The 12,455-nt window shown below is 32.2% G+C and overlaps 1 protein-coding gene across 1 annotated transcript in view; it reads left to right on the forward strand.

Moving 5' to 3' along the window:
* The window catches only part of PGR (progesterone receptor), a 95,976-nt gene extending 84,489 nt beyond the window's left edge, over window positions 1-11,487 (forward strand). The window contains exon 8 of the mRNA XM_074335567.2: window positions 5,269-11,487. Coding sequence (XP_074191668.1) covers window positions 5,269-5,424 — 156 coding nt within the window. The 3' untranslated portion in view covers window positions 5,425-11,487. The remainder of the gene's footprint in view (window positions 1-5,268) is intronic.
* Window positions 11,488-12,455: the final 968 nt, after the last annotated feature.

A 12,455-nucleotide genomic window follows, 5' to 3' on the forward strand; every position in this document is an offset into this window, starting at 1 on the left:
TTAAATCTAAATTTTACTTCATATGTTTCTTCAAATTCATATTTGTACTTATATTTTAAAACAGTATTTTCATCATATTGCTCAGAATTTATATTTTGTTTTGTTTTTCATTTTCAATGTAGATCAAATATCCTTTTACTAGTATTTGTATAATTTGAGGTTAATTTCATGGTTGATAGGAATTTTGATACATTTTTCTGAATATGTTCTAAAATATTTAGAAACTTTACTCTTCAAGGTTCTTTCAGCTGGTCTAATAATTAAATATACATGAAACAGATTAACAAGAGAAAATAACCAAATTTAATTGCTTACATGGGATTAATGTATGTGGGAACCCCACATACATGAGTCAGAGACCTCCACATACATGAGAGGTTTAAAAACAGAAAGTTAAGATGAGATATATATGGCATTCTGAGCTAAGGATGAGGTAAGCAGCCTTGGGGCTTCAGAGGAGAGGAAAGTCATTGCAATAAGAAGAGCAGATGTTCAGTAATTGGTAGTTTGCCCTGCCACATAAATAGGTCAAAAAGGTTACTTCTGATAATTTCTTATTAGGGGCAAAGCCACTAATATAAATTCTTCTAGGTTGTTAAAGGGCAGGGTTGGGGGGAGGCAGAAGTTTCTCTAGAGGGTCTCGGTTGGCTATAGTTCAAAATAATCTACATACTATAGAGGCACATATTGGGGCTGCCCATTATAAACCCCTGTACAATGCTAATGAATAATCCAGCAGTATATAGCAAAAGATAAAATTTGTATGCTTCTCAAATTTCCACTTTTTAGGATTTATCTTAAATAAATTATTAGGCAAGTATTTGAGATATGTATATATATATGCAAGGAAGTTCACTGTAGCATTGTATACACAAGAGAGAAAAAAAACTTGTATACACAAGAGAAATGCCCAACACTAGAACTGGATTAATAAAACATACATGTAGTTAGTCAAGACATATTGAATACAAGCTTTTATTGCTGCTATATTTAGAAACCAGACTGAATGACAGTCAAGGCATAAAAGAAGCAATTCACTCACCAGGTCATATTTGAGAACTTATTCTTGAATATAAACAAACAGCCAAGGATTATTAGCCATTTAGGTAAAGCCTGTAAAATAAAAGGCATAAAAAACAAAATAAAGACAAAAAAAGTAACTTACAGGATTCAGAGAGACTCATAGATACAGAGAACAAACTGATGGTTGCCAGAGAGGTGGGGGGTGGGAAGCTGTGTGAAAACGGTGACAGGATTAAGAAATACAAATTGGTAGTTACAAAATAGTCAATATAGAAAATGTAGTCGATAATGTTGCAACAACTATGAATAATGCCAGGTGGGTACTAGGCTAATTGGGGGGGTCACTGCATAAATTATATAAATGTATAACCACTATGCTTCATACCAGAAACTAATATATCGAATGTCAACTGTAACTGAATAAAAAATTGAAAAAAGAAAAAGCAGCAGTATGGAGAACAAAAGAAAGCTTTTTTTAAAAAAAGAAAGATACTCAGAGAAATAAGAATGATATTGTAGCCAGGAAACAAGAATAGAAAACACTGTAAAAGGACCATTTAGCAAGAAAATACTTTTGAATAATTAAATATGGAAGACCAGAAATTAAAAATTCAATAAAACTAGCTGAAATATAAATCACAGGAAACTCCAAGAAAATAATAACAAAAGATAATGATATGAAAAATTAGAGAGATGAGATAGCAAATTTAGGAGATGAATCCAGGGTATTCCATTCTCCAGTTAACAGAGATTTCCAGAGGAAAGAATAGAAAAAATCATAGAAAGGAAATTAAATAAGAAAACATACAAGAAAAGTTGTTGAATCTGAAGGATATGATTTATCTGAGTGTAAGGGCCCAGTGTATAGGCACAGCACAATTGAACCAAAACACATTATTGTAAAATTTCAACATAGTAGTTATAAAGAGAATATCCTAAAATATACCACTGAGAAAAGAAACAAGTCACATACAAATTTTCAGGATTTGGAATGATGTTAGACCTCTCAGCAGCAATACTGGAAACCAGAAAGCAATGGAGCAAAGCCTTCAGAATTTTGAAGGAAAGGAAAATCTTCAAAGAATTTTATACCCAGCCAAAGCATCAAACAAGTATGATGGCATCATAAAAGTAGTTTCAGACATCCAAGGTCTCAGAGTTTACTTCAAATACAGTCTTTCTCAAGGACATGTAGAGGGTGTCTTAAACAACTAGGTCTAAAACAAAGAAGTAGAAGATCCAGTCCAGGATAAACAAAGCAAATAGAAGCACAAGGTGATTAGTTGTAGCAAAATAAAAATAAGCCATATAAGAAAGGAAATGTAATACAGCCAGAAACAATAAAAATATTTATAGTATAAATGCTGGGTATTGATTTAGCCTAAAATTGAGATATAGCTATAAAGAGAATGGGAAATAAAGTGAGTGTGTATAGTTGAGGGCAGGGGGTGTTGTTTAAGAGAACGAAGTCCTTATTTTTAATAATAGAAACTCAGTAATGTCAAATTTGGAAAACAAAATTTACAAATACAGAGATAAATTTTAAAGGCATAGGCTAAAAACGTTGGGAGTGTTTGCATGCAGAGAACTGGAATAAGGATGGGAAGAAGTACATCAGGAAACTGCTGGGTTTTGTTGCTACTGGCTTCTGTTGTTTGTTCTGTTTTTTTTTTTTTTTTTTTTTTCCAGTCTTATTAAGTAATAATTGCCATACATCACTATGTAAGTTTAAGGTGTGCAGCATGATGGTTTGATTTACAAATCTTGTGAAATGATTACCACAATAGGCTTAATTAACATCTGTTATCTTATATACATGCAATAAACAGGAAAAAAGATATTTCTCCTAGTGATGAGAACTCTTAGGATCTAGTATGTTAACTTTCCTGTATATCAAACAGCACTGTTAACTATAGTCATTATGTTGCATATAACATCCCTAGTATTTATCCTATAACTGGAAATTTGTACCTTTTTCCCATCTTCTTCCAATTGTCCCCACCATCCATCCACTCTAGTAACTGGAAATCTGATCTTTTTTTCTATGAGTTTGATGAATTTTTTTTTTTTTTCCCATTAGATTCCACATGTAAGTGAGATCATATAGTTTTTGTGTGACTTATTTCACTTAGCATAATGCCTTTAATTTCCATCCATGTTGTTGCAAATTGTAGGATTTCCTCATTTTTTATGGTTGAATAACATTCTATTGTAAACACACACACACACACACACACACACACACACACACACACACACACATTTCTTTATCCATCCATCCATTGATAGACACTTAGGTTGCTTCTATGTCTTAGCCATTGTAAATAATGCTGCTGTGATAATAGGGGTGCAGACATCTTTTTGAGTTTGTGTTTTTGTTTCATTTGGATATATTCCCAGAAGTGGAATCACTGGATCATGTTTTACTTTTATTTTTTTGAGGTTCCTCCATACTGTTTTCCATAGTGGCTGTACAAATTTCCAATCCCACCAACAGCACACAAGGGTTCCCTTTTCTCCACATCCATGCAGTATTTATCTCTTGTCTTTTTTATCATGGCCATTCTAACAGGCACGAAGTAATAGCTCATTGTGGTTTATATTTGCATTTCCCTAATGACATCTTTTCATGTTCCTGTTGGCCATTCATAGATATCTTCTTTGTAAAAATGTCTAAGTCTTTTGTCTATTTTTTAAGTGGGCAATTTGTTTTTTGCTATTGAGTTACATGGATAATATATCTTAGATATATTATCTTGGATAATAACCCCTTTATATATCTTGGATAATAACCCTTATCTGGTTTGCAAATATTTTTTTCCCATTCTTTAGGTTATGTTTTCACTTTGCTGATGCTTTCTTTTGCTGAGCATAAGCTTTTTAGTTTGATGTAGTCCCCTTGTTTATTTTTTATTTTGTTGCTTGTGTTTTAGGTGTGATTTCCAAAGAATCATTACCAAGACCCATGTCAAGGAGCATTTTTCCTAGGTTTTCTTCTAGGAGTTTCATGGTTTCATGTCTCACATATAAGTCTTTAATGCATTTCAAGTTAATTTTTGTATGTAGTGTAAGATAGGTTTCATTCTTTCACATGTGAATATCCAGTTTTCCCAGTACCATTTATTGAAGAGACTGTCTTTTCTCCATTGAGTATTCTTGGTTCCCCCGGTCATATATTAGTTGACTACATATACTTGGGTTATTCCTGGGCTCTTGATTTTTGTCCCAGTGGTCCATTTGTTTGTTTTTATAGCAGGACCACACTGTTTTAATTACTATAGCTTTATTGTATATTTTGAAATCACGAAGTGTAATGTCTCCTGCTTTGTTCTTCTTTCTCAGGATTTCTTTGGTTATTTGGGGTCTTTTTGTTATTCCCTTCTCTTCGATTTTTTGGAAATGTTTAAGAAGTATTGCTGTTAATTCTTTAAATGTTTGGTAAAATTCGCCAGTGAAGCCATCTGGCCCTGGGTTTTTCTTCATCAGGAGATTTTTGATTACTGATTCAATTTCCTTACTAGTAATTAATCTATTCAGATTTTCTATTTCCTTCTGATTCAGTCTTGGTAGGTTGTACGTTTCTAAGGATTTTTTCCATTTTTTCTGGATTGTCTAGTGTGTTGGCATGTAATTGTGTTGCTGTTGTTTTTGTTGTTATAGGTCTTGCAGTACTATGATTTTTAAAATTATGTACATGAATTACTTTGACAAAAATAAAAATTAGATTAAAATGAATTATGTTGACTTTTTATTGACATAGGATGAGTCAATGTGATGTGAAAAAGCTAGATTAAGAGACTATAAAGTAATTGCATTTTTGAAAATATATATAAATGTGTGCATACTATATATATATATAATACTATGTGTGTGTGTGTGTGTGTGTGTGTGTGTGTGTGTGTGTGTGTGAATATATATACCAGGGTATGTCTGTATACAAGTATAAAAAGAAAAAAAAATTATCAAAAGAAATACACCAAAATGTTCACATTGGTTATTGGTTATTGGATTATGATTACTTTCATTTTTTAAAAATCTTTTTGTACTATCAGAACAGTTCATCATAAGTATGTAATATTTTATATATTATTCTGGACAGTGAAGGGAGTTATTTTCATTTTGGTAAGAAGAAAATACCTTGACAAGTATTTGTATTGTTTGAAAATAAGTTGCCATGTTTGAATGAATAGTATATGAATTTATTACTTTTCTTACATGCTTCTTATCCATTTGTTAAACCAACAGCTTGTCAAACAACTTCATCTGTACTGCTTGAACACATTTATCCAGTCCCGGGCACTGAGTGTTGAATTTCCAGAAATGATGTCTGAAGTTATTGCTGCACAATTACCCAAAATCTTGGCAGGGATGGTGAAACATCTTCTCTTTCATAAAAAGTGAATGACATTTTTACCTTCAAAAAATTAAATTTTGTGGTATGTCTGTTTTTGTTTGGGTCAGGATTATGAGGTCTCAAGTTTTTACAATGTTCTTCTCAAAGCCTTACATTCATAACATATCATGCTGTCTAAATTCTGGAGAAAATTGTGAGGTATTAATTGTTTTCCTTTGTACAGTATAAGTAGAATTTTTAAGTGTTTTTGTGTACCCATATTTTCTTTAAGAATTTACAAGATTGAAAAAGTACTAAAATTTATGGTTAAAGTAAACTTAATCTTATTCATATTATTTCATAGCATTTAGGTGAAGATTTTTAACTTTATGCATCTAACAAATCTGCTTTAGAGGAAAAAGATCTTACACATAATACTAAAAGGCTATTAATATATGTGTATCTTCTAGGTAGCTCCCTTTGTCTCCTGTATTACTTTTACAAAAATGAACCTTTAAAAATGGTATGCAAAATTTTGTCTACATGAGTGTATATACATTTTTTGTGAGAAGGAAATTTATAATCTTTATCAGATTTTCAAAAGTTTTTAAATGCAAAAAATAGAGAAAAGAGTTTAAAATCTCTGAAATAGATTGATATTCCTCAAACTAGGAAAAATAGCTCATATATTAAGACTGTTTCTCAGAATGGAAACGTAAGTCTCTAAAGAAGATATTAAGTAGAGCCATATCATTATGACAAGAGTATTGTGGGTTTTGTAGTTTTTTACTAACCTTTTTGGGGAGTTGTCCTATAATAAGGTATTTTGAATCGAAATAGGAAGTTAGAAGAGTCTGTGGCTTAACTCCACTACTTATTTTGGGGCATGTGGAAAGTCACTTAACCTTATTGATTCTCAATTTCCTCACCTTTAACACTAGTGTGATATCTTTTCTGCAAAATATTCCTTTTGGTCAGAGCGTCTTATAAACCTCTTCTCAAAGAAAAAAAAAAAGGGAGAAAGGGAAGGAGGGAGGGGGGAAAAAGAGGTATTTTTTATCTACTCAGTGAAGCATAATAGACTAATCACAGGTTGAAACTTTTTGAGTGCCTTTGATCCACTTCTCAGAGAGATACTTCAGGGAATACTAGATACTGGCTTAAAATAATAAAACCAATTATAATAACTAGAAAACATAATATACATTGTTGTATGAACTGAAAATATTCTTTTAGAAGACAGACAACTGTTCTTTCCTGAGATGAGTCACTGGAGATCTATTTTTTTAAACCGTTCATAGCACTAGTAAAATTTAAGTGAAACCGATCATCCTTTTCTAGGTAAAGTAATTGATACCAATTTTAGGCATATCTATGTGCCTTTTACATAGATCATACGTATGACATACATAATTTTTAACTCGTAGATGCAATTTTTTTTCTAAATCTCATCAAAATTGGACATTACCTTACACGTACAATGTAGCAGCTTATGCAAATTAATAGTTAACAAAATAGAAAATATTTACTAAAATCTGATTTCTTAATGCATTTTTAATGACTCATTCCCTTCAACTGATAAATACTTACAGTTTACCGAGGGACAATACAGAATAATTTTAATGAATACTAGTGTGACCCCTCCAGAACAAGATAAAGTGGTTTAATCTGATAAAAAAATTACATAGTAATGTTACCATAACTGTTTCTTATCAATAACGTCAATTTACAAGAAAGTATTAGCTATGAGTATATGTAAATAGTGAATTCTCATAAAGCAGCTGAGGTGGGTATAAAACAAATTCCATCCAGGGACCTTGGCTTGAGCTCATTAGATCTGTGTGGCAAATTTAATAAACAATATGCAAATTTTACAACTCTAGGTTCTAACCTACAATAAGATTAACCAAAGTATTCCAGATAGTCTCAACATTAGTATAAAAATGGTCTCTTCCCTAGTATGTCTATCTGCAGGTCTTGTCTGTGAATACATATGTATTGCAATAGACTTGACTGGTATTCAGTTCTTCAAAGTCTTTATACATCCACAACTCATTGTCTCTCCACTCTCCAGACCAAAGTTATCTTCCTAAAAAGGATCTAATTATGCCAGTTCCTCATTTAAAACATTCACTGACTTGCAGTCACTTATTGTAGTGATTCTCAACTATAGCTGCACATTAGAATCTCAAAGTGAGCTTTTAAAAAATACCTTTACCTGGGCTCCATCTTCAAAAATTATATTTTAATTGGTCTACTCTTCTTATTAATGCAAGCATGTAGTAGGAACCCCGAAATGGTGTTCAAGCATCCATTCTTATAACTTGTCAGCCATATAACTCTTTTTACCCTTAATTTCCTACCTGAATATTCTCCCTTTGATCCCATTCATATTTCAACCTTCAAGACTAGGCCAAACATTTCTGAAATGTCTTCCTGCATCTTCCAGTGATTTGCTTCCTCCTAAGGTTCACTAGACATTTTGTGTACATCTGAATAACAATAGTGCGTTGTTCTACAATTCTGACTTTCTTACAAGTCTGGGAGCCACTTTGAGGAGTAATAGCATTCCTTGACTAAGATTTCAATGACATGTTCTCTCTTTTTGGTATCACCATGGAGATCATTCTTTCGTTACATCACTGTATGTGTCTGCATACGATTTTATCACTTTCTCTTCCTGGTTCCTATCTCCATCTTTTCCTTTCTATTCATCTGTTTTTAATTTTCCACCTTTTCTTACTTTGTGAGATCTCTCCTTGTACTGATTATAACATAGGATAATATAAGTACATTTTATATTTATTAAGAACAACATTTTATGCTCTCTCTTCAAAATTTTAAAATTGAACAAATGGAATAATATCTCCCTCCTAAGAAAAATTCCACAAGTAAAATTGTTTCTTCTATTTAAGTAGCCCTAAATTATTTTGTACTATAAACCTCAATACACGAATTTTACTCATTTCTGATTTCATTCAACAAATATTTATTGAGTACTTGCTATTATCACAAGAAAATGTGCTAAGAAGCATGAGAATTTAGAGCTGAAAGACTATAACTCAAGAAAGTTAGGCCTGCAGTAGGTATAAGTCACAGTGCCTGGTAAATAGCAAGCACTCAAATATTTGTTGAGAGTATGAATGAAAATACAATTTGGATTTGATAGGTTTAAAGCATTGTTCATGTATAAGTTTACTAAAATAAATGCTGTACAAAGATACCAGCTTTAAAACAAATGTCAAATAACTCCTTAGTTTAGTCATATCAGTAATTCTTTGCATTAACTCTGTGTGTATTTTTGTTGAAAGAGCTTTCAATATCTTTTTCCCCACAAATTTCATCCCAATAAATGCATTTTTAATTTTTCCCATCTACAATAAAGGAGATCTACCACTACGGAAGCAGTACCTCTCACAGTGCATTATGTGACATAAGTAAATGAATGTAGGTGTATCAAAAAAAATAAAAACAATGTCATTAGCTTTTCACAGGTAATGGACCCAAGAGAACAGTTAATGGTGTGATCATTTTGTTATCTGATTCTTGTTACTTTGAATTAAAACAATATTTTGATGGCACAAATCCTTTTCTACCAGCACAGACTTAAATTCCAACATAATAAAAAAATTTTTTTATGTAATTTTAAAATTTCTTGATTTCACTCACCTATGAGGGAACAGAATAGTTGAGTTTTGTTGTTTGGGTTATTGTTTTACAACTTCAGGAGAATGTTTGACATTCTTGATGTTGCTCTTGAGTCACAAGGTAAATGTCTAAATACATGGATTTAGTATTTCAGGCCAAGCTTTGAAAAAAGGGGAAAAAAAAAAAAAGCTTTTGAAAAAGAACATGACGTTACCAAACAGAAGATATCTGGTCTTTAATACTTTTCCTCTACAAATTCCTGTCTCTTTATTTTATTTTACTTATTTTTTTGCAAATTCCTGCCTCTTACTATCTCCATTTCTATGTAGTAATCATAACTTTTTATTTTATAGGTCATATTCTTTCTGATAGTGCTGAAGCAAAAATAAATCATAAGACAGGCTATATATCAGAAAATACGTGAAGGCTACTGAAGCAGATTTTTGACTTAATGAAAGTATTTCCCTTAAAAAGGTTTGAGAAGCCATTTGAGTTCAAAGCAATTATAGCTCCAACATAAGTTGTTATATAACAATTTTTTTGTTTTCGTTGAAAAACATGACACTTTTTAATTCACCAATGCTATTATTTTTCATATGTATTTAACATTAAAATAATTTATGGCTACCTAGATAATATAGAAATATGATAAGCTATGTTTTCTGCCAAAACAATGTTTTCCAAATAGTCATGGTATGTCATCCTGTAACTTGTAAATTATCCAGAGCTGCAGGGATATATTTGGTGATGGCTACTGTGGAAAGAGCTGACCAGGCTTGTGCCCCACTTCTCTGCCACTTACTACCTGGATGAGCTTGAGCAGGTCTCTAATGAAATCTGCCTTTACCCATTTGTTTTGCGATCAATAGAAAAAATAGTATACAAGTGTTCTAAAATAACTGCTATTATTAAGTTTTCATTAATCCATAGTTCTAGCTATTATTTTATCAAATTAATCTGGTATATTCATTTTATACTGAAACCAAGGAATCCAGAAAATGAAGTTGCTTTTTGCTCTCTCTATGCACATATATTTAATGGATTTGATTTGAAATTAGAGCTAGAAGTATTCAATTAATTTCTTCCCCTGTAAATGTATAGTTTATTGAGTTTGGGGCCTATTTTATCAGAAATCTTAAGAGCCTATGGCCTTTTCATTATAAATATATTAAGAACAATGATAGTGATTTTGACATTTTTAAGTATCTCTTTAAAATACAGAGAGCTTGACTAGAGCACATCCCCTCCAAAATTCTCTGCTATATACTACATGTTCAGATTAATTTTACTATGGTAATAATTCCACAAAAGGGAACAATAGGTCTAGAAATCATGATGACATCATCAACACCCAAAATCGCATTCCTATCCTTAACCCTTTGGCCGCGACAGTCAGATCTATCTGAATGAATATATCCAAAATTTTTATACATAAAAATGTCATTTATATATAAAGCAGCTCAAATTGTTATTAAATGCATAAATAGTCAAAATATCAACTTTTTGTTTTTTGTGGATTTCTGATACATTTTGATAAAAACCTTGAAATCAATGCAGTGAAAGAGTTAAGAAGGGTATGATGCAAAATGTCCACAAGAGATCTTCATGTCTGCCTTGATCTGATATCTTGCATTCCTTTGGCGAAATGGCTATTAAATTTCTGGAGTTTTTGTTGTGAATACCTAAGCAATTGCTCTCATCCACACTTACTCTTTACACACTGCATTCAGGCTAGATTATGAATTCTTTGAAATATCTTTACAATTTCCAGAGCATTGTGTAAAACAAGAACTCAAAACTCAAAGAAAAACATTTTTCAAATTTAAAGTTGTCTCATTTTTGTATTCAAGAACTCAACAACCATGTCTCCACTGAGAAAATGAAATGGACAAGTAGATAACATGCCCAAGGGATGACATACTTACTTTTCCCAATGTATGCCTTTTAAACAGCAATTGGATAGGGGAATTTCCACATTTCTTAAATTTTATGGGAAATACATAGCCAGATAATCTAGCAAAAGTTTGCCAAGTCCTAAATTGCTTATCATCACTGGACTAAGTCATGCAATGATTTTAATGAAACTATTGCTTCAGGTCTGTGGCTTCACTGTCTTTTCCTTACTCAAGTTTTGTTGATATGGATAGTTGTTACCTACACCTAGCATCTGCCATCTGTTTAATTTACCATTATTCCACACTCCCTGGTCCTTATCAAATCCAAAAACTGAACAAAAAGCAGTAAAATAAATGGCTACTCTCCCAATATTATGGAATCTGATCCAACCTGGATGGACTACACCCATAATATGAATCCAGGCTGAACTGAACCTAGGTAATTGCATTCAGGTTGGGTCACATCCCTACAAAACTTCAGGAATAAAGCCCTACAGACCATAATTTCCCTAGGGCTAATAGAATTTACATCTTCAGAGTTAACGTCCAAAACAATGTGGCCATAAAAAAAAAAAAAAAAATTGAAAATAAGCCAAGAGTAGTTTCATTTAATAATTTGCTCTCCCAGTCATTGGAGAAGATCTAAGAATTTTAGAAGTGTTGCTAATAAGTTCAATAGCAGCAGTTCCTAGTAGCAGTGGTTTAATACATACATTATCTGAATATCCTATAGTGAAAGCAAAGAAAAACATGAAGGGTCTGTTCCTCTCCTTGGAGTTGACCACATTCCAAGACAGAGCTCGGGGCACATGCCTGCAGGCTGCGCTGAGGCTTGTCCACAGCCTCATGCAGCTGTGGAGTTTGGAAGACTGCTGCAGCACTTCTGGATCAGTCCCAGAATGTCAACCTCATTTTCAATTTAATGACTCTTGTTCTTTATGTCATGCTGACCTTAACTGTTGAAACAAGTTTGTTTGCTTTCCTTCCACTCATGGAGAAATGGGGAAAGCATTCCTTAGAAGCCAGTTGAAAGCTTTAAGTGACAAAGCACTTTTAGCAAAATGCGAATTAAACAGCTAACAAAGCCTACCCTGTCCATTGTTTTAAAGAAAATGTATGGTATTATTAACTCTGCAGTGTGACATCAGCATCAAGTTCAATATTTAGAGAGATATGCACAAAATATTTAATTGATATTGTAAAGAGTTGTCAAGACATGCACTGTAGCTTATTTTTATAATCATTTGAAAGTGCTCTTAATACATCAAATCCTGATGTATCCAATTTAGCCAATAAATTATTCTAAATGAAACCCACTTAATTATGTTTTCCTCTAGTTGATTATATATAAAGCCTAACATCTCTTTTTCTATGTTTACTTGCCTGTGAGTTTTTATTGTTATGAGTTATTTACAGAAAGCAATGGTTTTAAACTTTTTGCCACTAAAGGTACTGTTTACTACCCACCCACCCCCCAAAAAATTTATATTTTAAAGTATCTCCTCACCAAACTGTATTCCTATTTTCCTATTAAGAAACAATTGTTTTATTTTCTT

This window comes from Rhinolophus sinicus, chromosome 14 (genome assembly GCF_057876585.1).
Source record: "Rhinolophus sinicus isolate RSI-liver-muscle chromosome 14, RSI-T2T, whole genome shotgun sequence".
Classification (NCBI taxonomy): Eukaryota; Metazoa; Chordata; class Mammalia; order Chiroptera; family Rhinolophidae; genus Rhinolophus; species Rhinolophus sinicus.